The sequence below is a fragment of the Paramacrobiotus metropolitanus genome, unplaced genomic scaffold, assembly GCF_019649055.1.
Source record: "Paramacrobiotus metropolitanus isolate TYO unplaced genomic scaffold, Prichtersi_v1.0 Parri_scaffold0000011, whole genome shotgun sequence".
NCBI lineage: Eukaryota > Metazoa > Tardigrada > Eutardigrada > Parachela > Macrobiotidae > Paramacrobiotus > Paramacrobiotus metropolitanus.
Window position 1 is genome coordinate 943,581 of NW_026570231.1, and position 16,765 is coordinate 960,345.

At 41.0% G+C, this 16,765-nt stretch overlaps 4 protein-coding genes across 9 annotated transcripts; 3 read left to right on the top strand and 1 right to left on the bottom strand.

The window, feature by feature from the left end:
* The first annotated feature begins 6,727 nt into the window (after positions 1–6,727).
* On the top strand, positions 6,728–8,465 carry LOC129583633 (ganglioside GM2 activator-like). The gene is made up of 6 exons (XM_055475519.1): positions 6,728–6,965; positions 7,084–7,192; positions 7,374–7,429; positions 7,521–7,691; positions 7,912–7,993; positions 8,130–8,465. Exons 1-6 carry the CDS (start codon positions 6,828–6,830, stop codon positions 8,213–8,215), a joined length of 642 nt encoding a protein of 213 aa, XP_055331494.1. The 5' UTR covers positions 6,728–6,827; the 3' UTR covers positions 8,216–8,465.
* Positions 8,466–8,750: 285 nt separating this feature from the next.
* On the top strand, positions 8,751–12,358 carry LOC129583739 (probable ATP-dependent RNA helicase DDX56). Of its 6 annotated transcripts, none has more exons than XM_055475682.1 (11): positions 8,902–9,059; positions 9,158–9,250; positions 9,364–9,544; positions 9,610–9,855; positions 9,922–9,995; positions 10,327–10,588; positions 10,646–10,887; positions 10,956–11,171; positions 11,258–11,453; positions 11,793–12,089; positions 12,160–12,358. In XM_055475682.1, the coding sequence occupies exons 3-11, from the start codon at positions 9,482–9,484 to the stop codon at positions 12,235–12,237; spliced, it is 1,674 nt and encodes a 557-aa protein (XP_055331657.1). In that variant the 5' UTR covers positions 8,902–9,059; positions 9,158–9,250; positions 9,364–9,481; the 3' UTR covers positions 12,238–12,358. The 6 variants fall into 6 exon arrangements, with proteins under 6 accessions (XP_055331652.1, XP_055331657.1, XP_055331654.1 ...); XM_055475683.1 differs by having other exon boundaries at positions 8,903–9,059; positions 9,146–9,250; XM_055475677.1 differs by lacking the exon at positions 8,902–9,059 and adding an exon at positions 8,751–8,872 and having other exon boundaries at positions 9,110–9,544.
* Positions 12,211–13,865, bottom strand: LOC129583742 (protein diaphanous homolog 1-like). The gene is made up of 3 exons (XM_055475687.1): positions 13,621–13,865; positions 12,701–13,289; positions 12,211–12,568 (listed from the first exon to the last, which is right to left on the bottom strand). The coding sequence occupies exons 1-3, from the start codon at positions 13,718–13,720 to the stop codon at positions 12,331–12,333; spliced, it is 927 nt and encodes a 308-aa protein (XP_055331662.1). The 5' UTR covers positions 13,721–13,865; the 3' UTR covers positions 12,211–12,330.
* Positions 13,866–14,043: 178 nt separating this feature from the next.
* Positions 14,044–16,692, top strand: LOC129583740 (integumentary mucin C.1-like). Its single transcript, XM_055475684.1, has 4 exons — positions 14,044–14,325; positions 14,380–14,686; positions 15,322–16,144; positions 16,221–16,692. The coding sequence occupies exons 1-4, from the start codon at positions 14,302–14,304 to the stop codon at positions 16,438–16,440; spliced, it is 1,374 nt and encodes a 457-aa protein (XP_055331659.1). The 5' UTR covers positions 14,044–14,301; the 3' UTR covers positions 16,441–16,692.
* Positions 16,693–16,765: the final 73 nt, after the last annotated feature.

Sequence of the window (16,765 nt, forward strand, 5' to 3'; positions counted from 1 at the left end):
TTGTGTTAGCTAAATAACAGGGTTAGAGCTGACTGTTGGACAAATCAATTTGTGGACGCACACACACGTACAAGTATTCAGATGCACCCGGGCTCGATCGGCTCTGGACTCCTGCGTGCGACGTCTGTGTGCAAGTGATCATATGGTGTTCCCGGGTGTTGCTGCGACTGCTTATACGACGCGAGCGGAGATTTTCGTAGAGCAATCAATAAGCCATTTCAAATTTGTCGTAATTGCTATGAGTGTCAGCGTCAGCGCGATTGAAGTTGATCGCACAGACAGAGCCAATTTTCACTGACAAATGCGGTATCATTAGACAGAAATTGTTCCACAATCTTTCTATCAGGACTATTTGCTTAAAAATTCTGACTGCTTAACACTTTCGTCTGAATTAGTTTAAATAATTATATTTTTAAATGCATTGTTGTATTCAGAAAAGATAAATTTTCCCATTACAGCACATAATAAATTAGGCAGGGAACCGAAACGGAAAAAAATATACGACTAAATGTGTTGCTGTGAATGAAAAGATTTCATGGCAAAAAGGGGTGCTCTGTGTTTTTGCTTTTGGATGCTAAAAAGCTGTAAATGTACTACATTGCGCTTTTGTTGCCAACCATTCAGAAACAAAGGTCACCAAAGCCGGGTTGGGTATATGTGTGATGTTAAACTATTCGTTCAGTGTGTAAAAATATATGGAGCATCTTTGCGATACTGTATGGAAACAGTTAGTAAGAAAACGAGACAGTTAGTAAGAACCTGACAGTTTTGTCGAGACAGTTAGTAAGAAAACGTTATATCCTTATATAATAAAATATATTTCTCATTCGTTTTCACAGAACAGACTCGGGACTCAAAGCTAGTCGAATGTACTGAGTCGAAATGCTCATCGCAGCTTATCCGATTAACTGAACAGACGTTGAAGTGATATTTCAAATAAACAGGCAAACATGAGTTATTTACACATAAACTGTAATCACTTTACGAGCAAATGGTCAACAATAAAGGACAGTATGGTAAACATCTGCATGCGACTGATGAGCAGACTGTCGATTCCGATCATTTTGTCACGGACCTGTGCCTAGAAAGGAAGGACCGCATGCAATTTTTACACATCACTGGTCACTGAGTCCCGGTTTACTATGATTTGATAGCGGCATTGCGTGCAACTGCGGAGTTTTGCGACTGCGAACCTGCAAATCATATTTTGAACGCTGTACAATATTTTGAGTGCCCTTTACGCGTTTTGCCCCAAAGCTAGCAGTTCACCAACTTGTAGTTCTACGACCGCAATGTAAAAAACATAATCAAACTTATTAGTTTGCACGGAGTAATTTATTTATATTGCTGTAAGCAAGCAAATCGCTAAAGTGCTGATAGATTACACGGTGGTTACAAGGACTGCCAGTTATGCCTCCAGTAAAGTGACAGAAATTCCAAATCAAGCAATTACCACTTAAGTTGTGCAAACACCATGCTTGAATATGTTTGCATAGCTTTTACTGAACGATATTTTAAAAACCTTGCAGGCACTGCACTGTTGAATTTTGCAAAGCATATATGGACGATACAACAAATCACTGTGGAAATATTTAGTAGCCAATCGACTGCTGGTAGCAAATTTTGATCCGATGACTATCCATTCTCACGGGAAGAACAATGGCAGTTCCGGTTATTCTATTTTTATAGATGACTTTTGTCACGTTATTAATGTTAGAAATTTATTTAGGGACTGCAAATATGATGGGCACAACGTAATGGTGTTTCGTGAACCGTACCCGGCATATATTTCTCTTTACTCGTGCTACATACAATACAAAGATCTGTACAATATTATACCGGGAAATCATATACAGATACATGAGATTTTAGCTCTTTCTCGCAACAGTTAACATATGCAAACTTGCTAATTACTTAAAGTTAATATGGTTCATATTACACAGATAATTAATACAGCCAATTTTTAACAAAACTTTTTGTGACAGGCCTTCGGATATAAAATATTGGGTTGTCAAAGCATCAAAAAAATAATATTGTATTCTGACTTTGATAATTAAGTTTTTTAGTAAGTAGAGGCAGTCGTCGAAATCAGATTTATGTTTAGACCTGTTTTTGAAGTGTAATTGGTAAATAACTTCTAAGGTACCCGGTAAGTGTTGTAGCTAAAAATACTGGAACAGTGTAAAAAATTGTGATTTGTGTTTGATTCTCCAAAAATATTTTTTGACGGGGACACGATTTCCAGCTTTAAACTATGAGCATTTATCACACGCGCAGTCAACTGATCAGCAAGTGGGCAGTGCCGTTCGCATTGATAAATAAGCCAGTATCACCACGCAGTTCAAGCCGGAAAAGGGTAACACCGAATGTCCGTTGGAGAAATCCATTTCCTGTCATTGACGCCTCCATATCCGTTTCTCATAGGATAAAATAGGATCCTGTTCCACATTTAATGACCAGCATGCTCGTTTCTCGCAAAAGGGAACAATAACGGCACCCAGCTACCAGTGTTGGCCCCCACATATCCCGCGCTGTTGATTGTTTAGGGCTTTTAGTCGACCGAGGCTTTTAGCTGGCGCTGGCCGATGTATTGACGCTGGGAGAAATCAATTTTTTCCTATTAAATACGCTGAGGTCCAGTTTCTGGATTAAAACACCCATGGGATAAGACACTCTTCAGCAATTGTCCTTTTAATTAACCTTTTCCATTTCTAAACGGGTTCGGATTACAAATCCATGACCAGAATTCTGCGCTGGATCTGTTGAAATATCATAATCCCTTTACTGGTGATTTATACCACGCTTCCAGCCCACATAATGCTTCTTGGAGCAAAGTGTTTATAGCGTTCAAATCCCGCTGCTGACAGATATCAGATTATTACGCCCATGTTCACCGTTTTTGTTAACACATGTATAGCAATGTAGCTGCCCATGTAATATACGTAGGAACACACAGCATGAACTCAGCGGAATGGTTTTTATCAACTTTATGCAACTGAATTACGCACCTGGCCTTACAACGTTTCCGCAATAATTCCACCTATGATTTTTCGACAATCTTAACTTTGAAATTGCACAATTTGTCAAACACGAACTGCAATCTCTATATATCATCAATTCAATAAAAAAATTGAGTTATGACATGCGTGCAGAAGCTGCTAACGCTTGCTTATGAACTCATTTTTGTTTCAAATTTTTCATTAAAACGTTTCACAGAAGGACGACATTTGTACGGGAGACCTTATTAAAGCCAGTACGCTTAACTATTCAATCATCCTCTGGCTCTGGATACAGACTTTCCGTATATTTAAGGACGAGCTCGTATTCTGTTCTTATTTCAGTCTGCTCTCTGCAATTTCATATGGTTGAACAGCCAGGCATAACTAATCAGCTGCACTGGTCACCTGGCGGACATCACCGTTTCCGCGGCCGCAACCGCAGGAATGAATAGAACGGTTACGGCAGGTGTCCTATCTTAAACTTCCATCTACTACGAAATTAAATGAGGCAGAACGAACTATATATGATTAGTGCATATGCGCGATCGAAAATCTGTAAAGCGTGAAAAGTGAACACTGCCACCGCATCAGCTCTTGTCAAAATTAATTTCACTGAAAATGTGTGATCTCAGCATATACTCCGGCCGCAATATTGAGTTTTGTAAGGCCAAATGTGATGCAGCTTAACTAATGTATAAACGACATATATTAACATGATGGGTTATAGTTAAATCATTATGGAAAAACACCTTATTTCAGAATTCAGCCAAGCTGAGGCCGGATATTATAGTAACCACCCTAAATTGTCCACCACATTCATAACTCACGAAATTTTTTCTTGCCATGAAAAGATCAGGCACGATTAATCTTTACGATCTTTGTTGAATTTCCGGTAGCATTGTTCCAACTTTCACTAAAATCGTCAGAAACCGCAATGGTTAATAGCTTACCATCTGGGCAAGTTTAATAGTTCTCTCATGAAGTTTACAAAAAGAGAACTATTTTGCGTCGATTTCAGACTGCTGTTACGTCAAGTGCTCCTCATGGTCAGTTTAAATTCTCGTGGCACTACTAACACCATACTTTACAAGAGCAAGCGTGATGAATCAAAACTTACATTACTTCTGCATTCTTTGATCTTGTTCTGTCGACAGTTCAGGGACTGCAAAACTTCGAATTTCGATGAATATTGTACTGCCGTACTGACCGTATGACGATCTCCCAAATTTCTATCGTGCTGCCATCTGGCGATGCTATTATTGATCGTCAATTTTTGTACGTCTGCATGGCGCATACTGTACAAGCACACAATTTTATTATGTACTTACTTTAAGACTTAAGTATGTATTTACTTCTGCTTATCGAAGCGATACGCGTTATTACGCGTTATAAGAAAACTAGTGTTTTAGAAACCTTTGACGGCTACCTGGAACTTATTCTTGTTTTCCTAGACCAAGATTTGAAAGCTAAGCGAAATAAAACACTGCAAGCTCTACATAGAATTAAAGTATGTCTCAGTCAGTATATTTTTATCAGCTTCAACAGAAATTTCTTCCAAATCGAAAGCTGAAACAAGTGAAAACGATGATGTCCAAACAGTGAGTTTTGTAGTATTTAATCATGACAAAGTTAGATAATCTCAGCAAATATCCAAAGATTCCAAAGAGGGAAAATATATAAAAATTACACTCGGAATGAATAATTGAATAGATCTATAACAGAATTGCGGTAAATCGGTGTCCCTCACAGGTCAATAAGAGGTGTCCCTTGCTAAGAGCTAAACTGTGAATATAGATATACCTAGCCATACCTATGCAGTTTTTCAGCGGGCTGTTGTTAATTGTAGAATCCACAGGCCTTAAATCACACGTCAAAATGTAGCTACCATGCAAGTGCATGAAGTGGGAGATCAGGCCAGGACCCGTTCCAGTATAAATTGCCAAGTTTTCCTAATCCCGTGTAAGTGGTCAGCCAAATCGGAAGACAAAAACACGCATGCGGCATATAATAAATTCAAAGATGCACAACCAAACGGCCAACTGTTTTTTAACCGGTAAGTGCGGATTGTGATACTGATGCGTAAGACAGCTATCGCGTACTTTATCTTAATACCAAAAGAAAATTTAAGTTTCCTCTACATACTGAAAATGCATCTACACTAAAATCGACACCTCACAAAAGTGTAACTCGAATTGTAATGGCTATGTCATGATATGACAAACTTTATTCAAGTGATACATGACCAAACCATGCAATACTAAATGATCAGTGCGCGCGTCCACATCTATTCACAACAAAACTATCCCATATGCAAGCTGAAGGCTACTGTGGAAAGTAGACTTATATCAATGAATGGATAGAGCAATAAATTGCAGTTTGGTATTCAATTCAACAAACCCCGTAATTTTGAAGCGCGAAGCATTGTTTTGACAATAATACAAGCATGCTGTGTCCTTCATGAATGCTCGACTTGAAGCATTGATGTTTATCCCTCTTTGACTATGAGAGAAAAGGTTTGCACGACAACGAAAGTAAAAGAGAAGCTTATAGTGCCACGAATCAGTCCCCAATTGTCCTTTAACTACTGCCGCTGAATTCATGAAAAAATCCTAAGGATGGCTTAAATTTCGCATTAATTTTTCTCTGTTATTCAACGGCTTGAAAGAAAGTCTCAAAGGGGCGGTACTCCGTCTTTGTGCGACGAGATGTCGGGTCGGTAGTTAAAATTTTCTTCCACACATTATTATCGTGGCTGTGTAATGCATCGCCAACTGCCTGGATACGTTCGTCTTGTTGGGAAAGTTGAAACTGCTTTTTACTTGAGAAATTTATTACACCCTTGCGTACATCCGATACATGCAGTTTAAGGTTTTCCGAAGATCTGTTGCGCATCTGCGTATCTTGAAACCGATGGGCTGCACATCCCCTTATCATTAGAAGCAACAGCGTGTATGTACAGAGTACATTGTACAATAAAGTGAGCCGGTAGCCATCAAAACTTACATACAGATACTTTTTAATACCTACACAGAATATGGCAATTCCCTTTAAATATTTGAAGAAATTGAAATTCCTGTTTCTTCAAAAGAAACAGAAATTTATAATTTCGTTGTCGTGCAAACCTTGGAAATTGTTGGGAACGCTAAAAGAACTGGCGTAATGCGACGATGTACTCTATCATAATAAAACAACATTAATGTACTGTACAAACCGTGAAAGCATTACGCATACTTCGAAGTATCTATATATCGTACTTACTTTTGTTGCAATTTTAGTTTATTTGAAATGTTAGCGAGTTCGTTTTTATTCTGATTACGTACGGTACATCGAATCGTTGAACAGTAGTTGTTGTCCTTGCTACCAATCTTATCAAATTCAAACTCCCTCTTTACAGCCATGCAAAAATCCCGGACCATAATGCAATATTCGATCGGAGCTTTAAATCTTTTAGATGCTTGGTAGCTTATCGCAATCAGTAATTTCATTGACATTGAAGGGGAAAGAACAAACGATTAGGTGGAAGTGCTGAAAAACATACAGGCGACGCACGTGCACACTATGATAACACGATATAATGCTTATACCGATAATCGATTCGAAGGCTCCTCAAAAATTCCTTTAAACTGATAGAATACAATACAGTAATCGGTGGTTTAAAAACAAGAAATTTGAGAAATTACGTAGGGATAGCAAAATCTGATAAAGCAAGCGGTGTGAAGTTCGAGCTTATCGCATGATAGTGCATATATATAGCCCCGCATGTCCGATTTTGTTTTGCACTCCTTTCATTTCAAATCTTAGAATTTAAGTAAAGTTACAGAACCAAGCATGGCAAAGCTTGCAGTAGTTTTTTTCGTTATGGCGGTTACGGCCACATTTTCCGACGCAGCGTCCCTCCTTAAACCCAACGGCAAATTTAATGCCGCCGCATTCTTACAGCATATTCTTCCGGCAGGGACTCGTGTGGTAAGTGATAGGTCAACAAATTCTATGTTTCTGTAAGTGCAGTAGCTTTTATTCAAGCGTATTTTGTTTTAAAGCGTATGAAAAGCTCGCACGTAAATAAACGTGTCCATAAATTTAGACAATTCCCTTATCTGCGCTTGGATACAGAGTGAAAGATTTGGCATGGTCACGCTGCGGAAATATTGTAAACGACCGCATCATCCTCCACGGTCTATCGTTCGATGACAGTACGCCAACTTTTGTGCGCTACATAAACTCTTTAAAAAAATTGAACTTGACAAAATGCCAAAATATTTACGAACATTTTAAATGCAGTCTTTTTGTAAGTGCTATTGTAGTCGGTACATAAATACCCCCGTGCTAAATTACATAATAACGTACGTACATTATCAAAGTTTTATTTTACAGACTTGGCGGTCACGGCTCAAGCAGAAATGCTCGATGATATTGTGGCTCCATTGGGGGTAAGGTCGATCATGATCTCTTTTACTAGATGTAGCAGTCACTCAGACTCGAAACATATATTATAAAAATTGTTGTACGGCATTTTTGCAGTTGGATCTTGAAATTCAAAAACGCGTTCTGTTCTGGATAAAGATTCCCTGTCTGTTGGGAAAGTTTGGTAGTTGCCTGTATCCCGATATCTGCGCCAAAATGGCTGAATCCGAAACCTTGACCGGTGATCTACTTGCTCATGGTCTTCCTCCCGGATGCCCATTCCCAGCGGTAAATATGGTTTTCTCTTCCGTGATTTTGTAGTCATAACTTGAAGTTAAATTAGTGCCCTCAAGCTCGTGCTTGTTGTTTGTTGCGTTTAGCAAAGTACCCATTACTTGAAGCCGAACGACGTAAAACATACTTCACTTTTGACAAGTGAAAAATAAACATATTTTGATAATATAGTACGTACGTAATAGGCTGTTGAAAATAAGCCTTATTTCTACAGGGAACGCACGAAATGAACAACTTCGTCATGCGCATGAATATAGAAGGCGAAACTCCGAACATTCCGTCATTCATCGGAGCAGGTGCGTCAAATTAAAAATTTATTTTTTTAAAATTATAGTTAATGTTTTGTGTTCTTCCCTTAAACTGTTACTGTTTTCAAATACCGTGTTCGGTGTTGCTTAAATATTATGCCCTACTACATGGTTCGTTTTGCAGGTGCTTACAAAGTAAAGGTCATCCTCCTGCAACAAGAACAATCGGTTGCCTGCATTAATGCATCGTTTGATCTGGAAGATGTTTAATGCGATCGAAACGTGAAACTGGAGAACTACGTTATTTATTAGCCGAATCACGTCGAACTTCTGACCGAGAGAAAAGACTACTTGAAATCTCATGTGCATCTTGCTTCTTTACTGATATTTTACAATAAAAATATCTGAAACGATACTTGACTGGTTGCTGATCTCTTACTCTGTTATTCGAAGGCTGACTTGTGAGTGCAGCTCCCTTCATGATATAAAGTCAACGACAAACCGCTGTCAGATTCCTGAAAGTAAATTTTAGTATTACTCGCACTGGTTTGAGAGTCGGAACCTCCACTAACTGTACTCGTACAGTCTGTACTCAAGCCATGAAAAAATTGATTAGGTAAAAAGAATAGCAAGAAAACATTTGGCAAAATCTGAACGCCAATTGCTCAAACTTTTTTATTTAACGCACTACGCATGTGCTGGTGAACGATGTGCTAGATACCTGTTTCATACATTTTTTTAGTTAGCTGGGTTCCGCTAACCCCTTGTTAAATCCGGTTGATCCCGATGGCCGGTTACAACATTATTTTTTTAACACTCGTTGAAACATTTTTGGTATGTTCTGGAATTTTTTTTTCAAAAAGCCCATCGGACATGGTTTAATACGCGGTCATAGAATTTGTTAGGACAAACCTACTCGTATACCTAGTAAGTAAATAAACCTTTTTTTTTATTCTGCGCTCGTAAGTCGTACGAACGTAATTTAATTGCAATTACAATTTATATCGCAAGTTCTCAAACTTTATTGAGTTCCATCTGCTGCTATGCGGCAAAAAATCCCCTACTAGGGAAAAAGGCACGATTTCAAAACGTTGACAACATTCCCTTTACTTAGGTTTGTAATAGCCTTGTACACTTACTTATTTCTGTTTTATTTTAAAACAGACGTTTTTGTTTCCGGCGTAACTTTAATTACTGCAGACGTATCTACAGCTCCTTGCGGGCCGGCAGTTTGTCGACATCATTGCGCAAAGCCTTCACAGAATTTCGCCGTCCAGTCTCCAGCTTTGGGTTTCGGTCGTCGTGGTACTTACTATTACTTGTCTCAGAATGTTTGGAATTGATTAGTTCTGGATCTCGATCTACCTATCTGATTTGCATTAGCACGAATACAAAACGAAATGTTTTCTTCTGAGTAGCTTCCTTTGTTTGTGGAACTCCCACATATGAATCGCTGCAAGCCTTCGACCTGTCCGCCGCTGTAGGATCCATCATTTCACTCTTTTGATCTTACATTTAGAAACGCAGGACACAGAAATGGATGATTCTGTATCCCCCGCTGCATTCGCTGATATGGGTTTGGATGAGCGTATTTTAAAGGTTATTGAAAAACTCCGTAGGACCATTATGAGGGACTTGTTGTGATTTCTGGGGTTTGTTTTCAGGCCATTGCCGATTTGGGATGGAAGGAGCCAACTTTGATTCAGGAGCGGGCGATCCCTCTGGCTCTCGATGGCAAAGATATTGTGGCGAGAGCACGCACGGGGTCAGGAAAGACTGCTGCTTTCCTTATTCCCATTATACAAAAAATCTTACTACGAAAATCCGATTTGGATCAGAAAGCATGTTGTCGCGCTCTCGTCGTCGTTCCTTCTAAAGAGCTCGCCAAACAGGCTTACAAGAACCTCCTGGTTAGTGGGTTGAAACTTGAAACTACGCGGTCTTTTTTCTGATGAAATCTATGGTTTTTATTGCAGGAGTTGACTGCTGTGTGCTCGACACAAGTAAGATGCGTGGATTTGTCAAACCAGGCTGATCTTGCAGCTGAAAAGTAAGTTACACAAATAATTGAGGTTTAAGACTAAATAGTTTGCAAGGCTTTGACTGTAACTGTACTAGCATCTGGTTTGCTTTTCTTTGTGAAGATTTTCCTTTTCAGAGTATTTCTGCGTTGCATTTATCCATTTATATTACGTTTGCTTTTGATGGCTATTTCCTGTTAACTTGTTTATATTGGTTGACGTAAAGAGTCTAGTTTGTTGTTTAATTAAATACTGTACGTGAAAATTGTGTCCGCAGGTTTTTGGTAAAGCACATTCATGTAGTAAAAAGCTGTTTAATAAAATAAAGGATTTGTGTGCACTGTTATCATTGTATTCTAGACCGCTCTTAAAGGAAAATCCGGATGTCGTCATCGGTACCCCTAGCAAAATTTTTGCCCACTTACAAAGTAGAAGTTTGACACCGAAGCAGAAGCTGGAATTCATCGTTTTTGACGAAGCCGATCTTTTGTTTTCATTCGGCTACGAAAGGGATATTCAGAATATTAAACCGTATTTGCCAGAGATGTGTCAAACTTTTCTGACATCAGCAACATTGTCCGAGGATATTGTCAGATTAAAGAAATTGTTTTTACATAATCCCGTGAGTGAGCATGTCCATTTCGCACTGATATTGATGCAAAAGTATCTTCCCTCTTAGGTGACGCTGAAACTGGAAGAAAGTCGCCTCCCAGAAGCTGATCAGTTAACGCAATACCACATTCAGTGCGATGCCACCGAGAAGTTTGTCCTGCTGTATGCGATGCTTAAGCTGAATCTCATCCAGGGGAAAACCATCGTTTTCGTCAACAGTGTGGAGCGTTGCTATAGGGTCAAATTGTTTTTGGAACAGTTTGGCATTAAAGCTTGTATTCTGAATTCAGAACTGCCGGTAAATTCAAGGCAAGTGTGTTATCTTTGGAAATAACGATGGTACATCGATATAACGCCGTGGAGTATGTTCTCTTTAGGTGCCACATTGTGCAGCAGTTCAACGATAATGTGTACGACATCCTCGTCGCGAGTGACGAGATCAATCTGAAACCAGCTGCGGCAAAAGGGAAGAATAAGCGAAAATCTGACAAAGAGTATGGAGTGTCCCGTGGCGTCGACTTCCAGAACGTATCCAATGTGATAAACTTTGATTTCCCTCTGAATGTTGATGCTTATGTGCACCGTGTGGGAAGGTTTGTACATCTGTAAATCTTGAAGCAATTGTGGAGCGACTAGTCAAGGCATGAAAACCACTATATTTTTTTATTCCGACATTTAGAACTGCACGAGGCCAGAACCAGGGCACTGCGCTTTCCTTTGTATTGCCCATGGAATTACCTCTCCTTGAGGAAGTTGATCGGCTACTTTCTGAAGCGCTGGATAGTGGCGGTGGAGTACCTACGGAAGCAGCATCTGTATTTAAGCCTTATCAGTTTCGAATGGATCAGATCGAGGGTTTCCGATACCGTGCAGAGGTACGTACCGTATTTTGTGTCAGCTTTTGTTGTGTTTATTGTTTTATCTCATGTTAGCTCAGCACGGATGAAATATAGGCCAATGAAGATAATAAAAAACCCTTGTTTTACTAATTTGTTGACTTTAACACTACTGTGAACACTTTAAACAAGCAACCTGGTTGACTATTTTTGAGTTACCCATAAGTACAGGAGTTTGCTTTTGTTATATGCTGACTGTTAGTGTCCATTGTCAATGGTTTTCTGAGTGACCACTGGACTAATTTTATGAGAATTTCTGATGCGATAACCTAATTAATCCACGATGTTATCGTAATTAAACTGATTCTTATTATTCAGGATGCCATGCGAGCTGTTACCAAAGTAGCTGTGCGGGAAGCTCGGATTAAGGAAATTCGTCAGGAAATGCTAAACTCGCAGAAGCTGAAAACATATTTCACAGACAATCCGCGAGATTTACAAGTTCTCCGGCATGATAAAACTCTTCATACAGTCCGTGTTCAGCCACATTTAAAGCATGTACCGGATTATTTGGTGCCACCAGTGCTGCGACCAGTTGTGAAAAGCAGATCAGACACGCCGAAAACCAGCAGCACGAAGAAGGTTCATCCTAGCAAGGGAGCATTTCGCAATCGAGTAAGTATTTTTGCGCAAAATGCACCTGGCATAGTTCTTTCACTGGGTTTGTTGAATTCTGTTTTTGCAGAAACGAAAAGCAGATCCTTTAAAAAGTTTTGAATTTGGCGGACTAGCGGAAATGGTAAAAAAGAGACGTCACAAGTGAATAGTTTTATTTTGCTATTGTAAGCGAGAGATGACAACATTTTTTTTGGGTAAAGTTTCTGTGTTTTCGCGTCCGTGATTATAAAACAAACATTTAACTGCGCATAAATTCACGCAAGTCAGTGCGCTGTTCGAAGTCAGTCATTCTTAAACGTTTAACTGCTCTAACGCTACATGAACATCCGCTGCCGAGCCGTACGCAGGACCACCCTGACGCCGCAGGACCCATCGCAGCCAAAACGACGAATTGCTGATACTTCTGCACGCAAGTTGCTCCTTTGTAGGCAGCACCGCAACGGTCCTTGTAGTTTTGGGGTGGAGCGGTATCATTTCTGAAATCAAAATTAACAAGTCCCGGTTAACGAACAGCCATAATACAAAAACTGCTTTTGCCATGAGCGATTTCAGTGTTTTGGCTACTGTCTCAGTCGACGTCAGTTCTTCAGTGTTAAACAACTCTTTACCCGTATTTGCACTTAATATTCCTCAGTGCGCGATATGGTTGCCAGTATCGCAGCTGAATTGGATCGGCTGTAAAGCACTCTTCCTGGGTGGTCCCCGGTGGGAGAATCTCCTCCACTTCTTCGCATAACGATACAACAGGCGTTTTATCTACTGGAAGGTTGGGTAGCATACCGGCGTCATCGTCATATCGCTCGGTTGTCGTTGTTACTGGAGGTCCAGCTGGTCTTGCTGCAAATGCCGCCGATGGTAGTTGTACCGCGCCAGGGATGGCCATAATACCGGGCGCGAACGGTGCACCGACACCGGCTGGGAAACCGGGTAGAGGCGGTAATCCGGATGCAGGAAATCCGGCTGGTTGCGGCGGAAGGTCAGGGAGGCCCGGAAAAGAAGGTAGGCCGGCTGGTTGAGAAGGCAGTACCGGTAGTTGGGCTACAGGCTGTGCATTCCATTGTCCAACAGATGCCGCGGGTCGAGGAGGAGGTAGCTGAGCAGGTTGCGGCAGGGCTGCAACTTTCGCTGCTGATGTGGTCGTTAGCATGGGAGTAGTCGGAGGCTCTGTTGGGAAGGTTTCGGTTCCATACGTACCACCTTCGGATAAAAACCTGAGCTTTATACTTCATAGTTGCGCTAATACTTTTGTTAGTTTTACCATATTTTTAACTGATATTGCGAAATACGTTACGGTTGTTGCATTAACAGAGCGTACGCCGGTGGAACCTAACATCCAGCAATAGTAATCACAAAAATATTATAATCGTAATAATTATGTACGTTACAATACAAGTATATGTGTATTAATAAGTATAAACATTGCCTTTGTTATTGTTAGTCTCTTTCAAGCGTAAAAATTTTATTTTTTCTTACAGTATCATAATTAACTTGTTATCAGTTTTACTATTACGTATACGATATTTCTTACCTTCCACTGTCGTCCTCCGGGGCGCGGTCCTTCTCTGTCCATCTGCATGCTGAAGCCCGCAAAGCAACAGTAACCGTAAAATAGAAAGTGTATTCTGCATGGCGTCTACCGTCGTAAGATTGTGATATCACAAATAGTTTCTAGAGAAAACATTTGGTACGATATACCGATCGAAAGAAATCGTGTCGATAGCCGTTGGGCATCTACTAAATTACCCATGACCTTGATGAAGTGAACAGTTCGTGATCGAGATCATGGTACAGCTTTTCGCTTTTCACGGCCGCATTGCATCTGCGAATTACTTTCGGCATGATTCGCGGTTGTTTGTTGATTTTTATAACAGCAGTAAGCCAGCGGAAAGTGCGCCAGCCTTCCCAGCAGTTGTTGTTTTGTATTTTATGGTCATAACCAAATTGCAGCTGATTCATTCTTCGCACTGAGCGAGCAACATGTGATGGACAAGTGCAGACTACCTACTGACCCACACCTAAATGTTCTGATGGGCTATTGTCTTAATTCAGTATCAGCATTACCACCCGAGGCTGAACAGGTAGATCTGTTGGACAAACAGCCAAATTATGGCATCTGCGAAGAGTTTTGTTATCGAACCTTTCTACATATACGTTGAAGCCTCCGCGCATGATATTTTTTGGACCGCGGCGATAATTACGCTTTTGCAAAATGGCGTCTTTCAGTAATAGAAGGGTAAGTTTGGGAAAAATTCTATGTCGATTCCAAAATTGAGAAATTTGTTTTTAGGGATGTTACGTATGTGCGGCGCTGTTATTGCTGGCGTGTCCCCTGTCCGCTTTGGCACGCAGGAATCCCACTATGCCAATAACGACGACGACGGAACTGCCCACTACGGAATCCCTTGAAACAACGGAAACAGACGTTATAGTTTCGACTGCTGCAGCACAGACTACCACTACTGCGTCAACGACTGCATCGAAAAAGAATGCCTCTACGACGTCTGACGTCAAAACTCAAACTGAAGCCTCGAAAAAACCTGTTCCTAGTTGGACCAAAACTAGCATGACATTAGGGACTAAATCACCGGCAAAAGGTACTTACAGCAAGTACGGTAAAGTACGATAGCGCAAGATCTTGCGCAGTAATAACGCCAAATACGGTTGCCAACCTTGCCGGCGCGGTACCAAACGTGGTTACCAAACGGTACCAAACGCGGTACCAAACGTGGTTACCAGTAAACAATTAAGCCGTTACGTTTACTTACTAGAGTACTGTAGTCTGTAAGTGTGGGATTCGATATTAGCAATCCGTTAGAAACGTTGATAAACATGTGACGCCTGTTATTCTTACTCTGTTATTAATAAACTATAAGTGCAGTTAAAGTATTATTGACCTATGCTCCAAATAAATCCCCGGCTCCAAGGGATTGTTACGATTAAGCTCCCGGGAATTCTTAATCCAAACCGTCGTGGCTGCAACCGTGCTATGCATGCAGTTCGCTTTTGGAAGTGCAATTTACGCTTTCTGCGGAGCTATGCAAAGGCCGCTAATAAACTGATTTACTATATTCTGTAATATGTGAATCGCGCGCTGCATTGCTGCAGTACAAAATTTATTCTAGCAGATCGTGATATTTTCCGAAATGTTGGGCAGTGAACATGTACATATTATAGGTCACAATTTTTTGTTTTGTTGAACTATGCTCACTTAGTCTAATGTTATTTGAAGATCCTGTGGAGCTTTTCTTGCGTGAGCCAAAAATGCAAGCTGATAAAGATAAGGTCGACAAAAGAGGCCGCGCGGGGCGCAAAGTCGAAGAGCCGGGAGTCGCTGCCGGAAAGCCTGTGGCGTTAGCGGACGACGCATCCAATAAGGGCCAATTCCTGGGAGCCGGAGATTTCGACGACCAATTACCCCTCGCCGCACCTAAGACCGGTAATGTTGCTGCACCGGCTTCACGCAACGATGACTACGATGACGACAGTGCTGCCACCACTAAAGCCACTACGAAGAAAGCCACCACTAAAGGTAAATCTGCGCAAGAAGCCACTACCCTTTCCGACGACTACTACTACGACGATGACGTAACAAATCCTCCTACGACCACCACAACGAAGCCAACGACGACCACGACGACAACGACTACAACAACCACAACAACGACCACCACTACCACAACACCCACCACAACTACCACCACCACCACGGCGGCAGCGGCAGCAACGGGTCATTCCAGGAGAAGGAGAAGCACAACGCCGGGCAAGGCAGCGGAAACCATCTTGACAACCACTGCAGCCAGTGCTAAGCCGCAGCCAAAACTTACGTACTCGAAGCCGGCTAAACAAGTCACGCCGGATATTGATCTCAACATGATCAACAACGGAACGGAGCCTCTTCTGGATGGGTCGTATCTTAGTGACCCTTGGATGTGCCGGGTGAAGCGAGGTGTTGTTAAATCGCCGGTGGTCATGGAGACGTGCACGGGACAGAAACGTGAAGTCGTAGACTTGAGAGTGTATAAACTGGTGGGGATTCCTACCGAGGAGTGCGTGTAAGTCAAAACGCCGGTTTATGCTGATTGCATGATTTTCTCTCTAGTTTTTACATGGTTTACGGTGTTGTTATAGTACGACGCCGGTTGCCCTTGGGGACCGCTGCACATCTCTGAACGGAGGGAAAGCCCGGTGCGCACAAAGATACGTTCGATATGGATTAATCGCCAAAGATACCGATTCCGATAAAAAGGGGCATGAATGTTTCCGATTTCCTAGTGCTTGTTTGTGTCAGTTAATAGTTGATGGAAAGTCCGGTCTTCCCGAGAAAGATGGTGTAGCAAAACTGCCGTGATACCATAGTTTGTTTTGCTTGCTGCAAGGGTTTGTCGTTTTCTATCTCCTGTATACAAAATACGATGTTATTAAAATCTTAATGTAAGAAAAATATTTTTTTAGCTATGCAAATATTGTTGTCGTAATCCAACGTGATTAATTTAAGTTAGCTTCAGTTTTCAGTCTTCCGCAAACCCATTGTGCCATGAATATGCCATGCGTCGGCAGTGTGAAAAAATCTGAAAAAAAGTAAGTAGTCTAACCAGAAGAATTTACTATGAACGATTTACCCAAGCTTCATTAGACACAATTTAATATGCAATTCTGTCTCTTACTTACGTTAA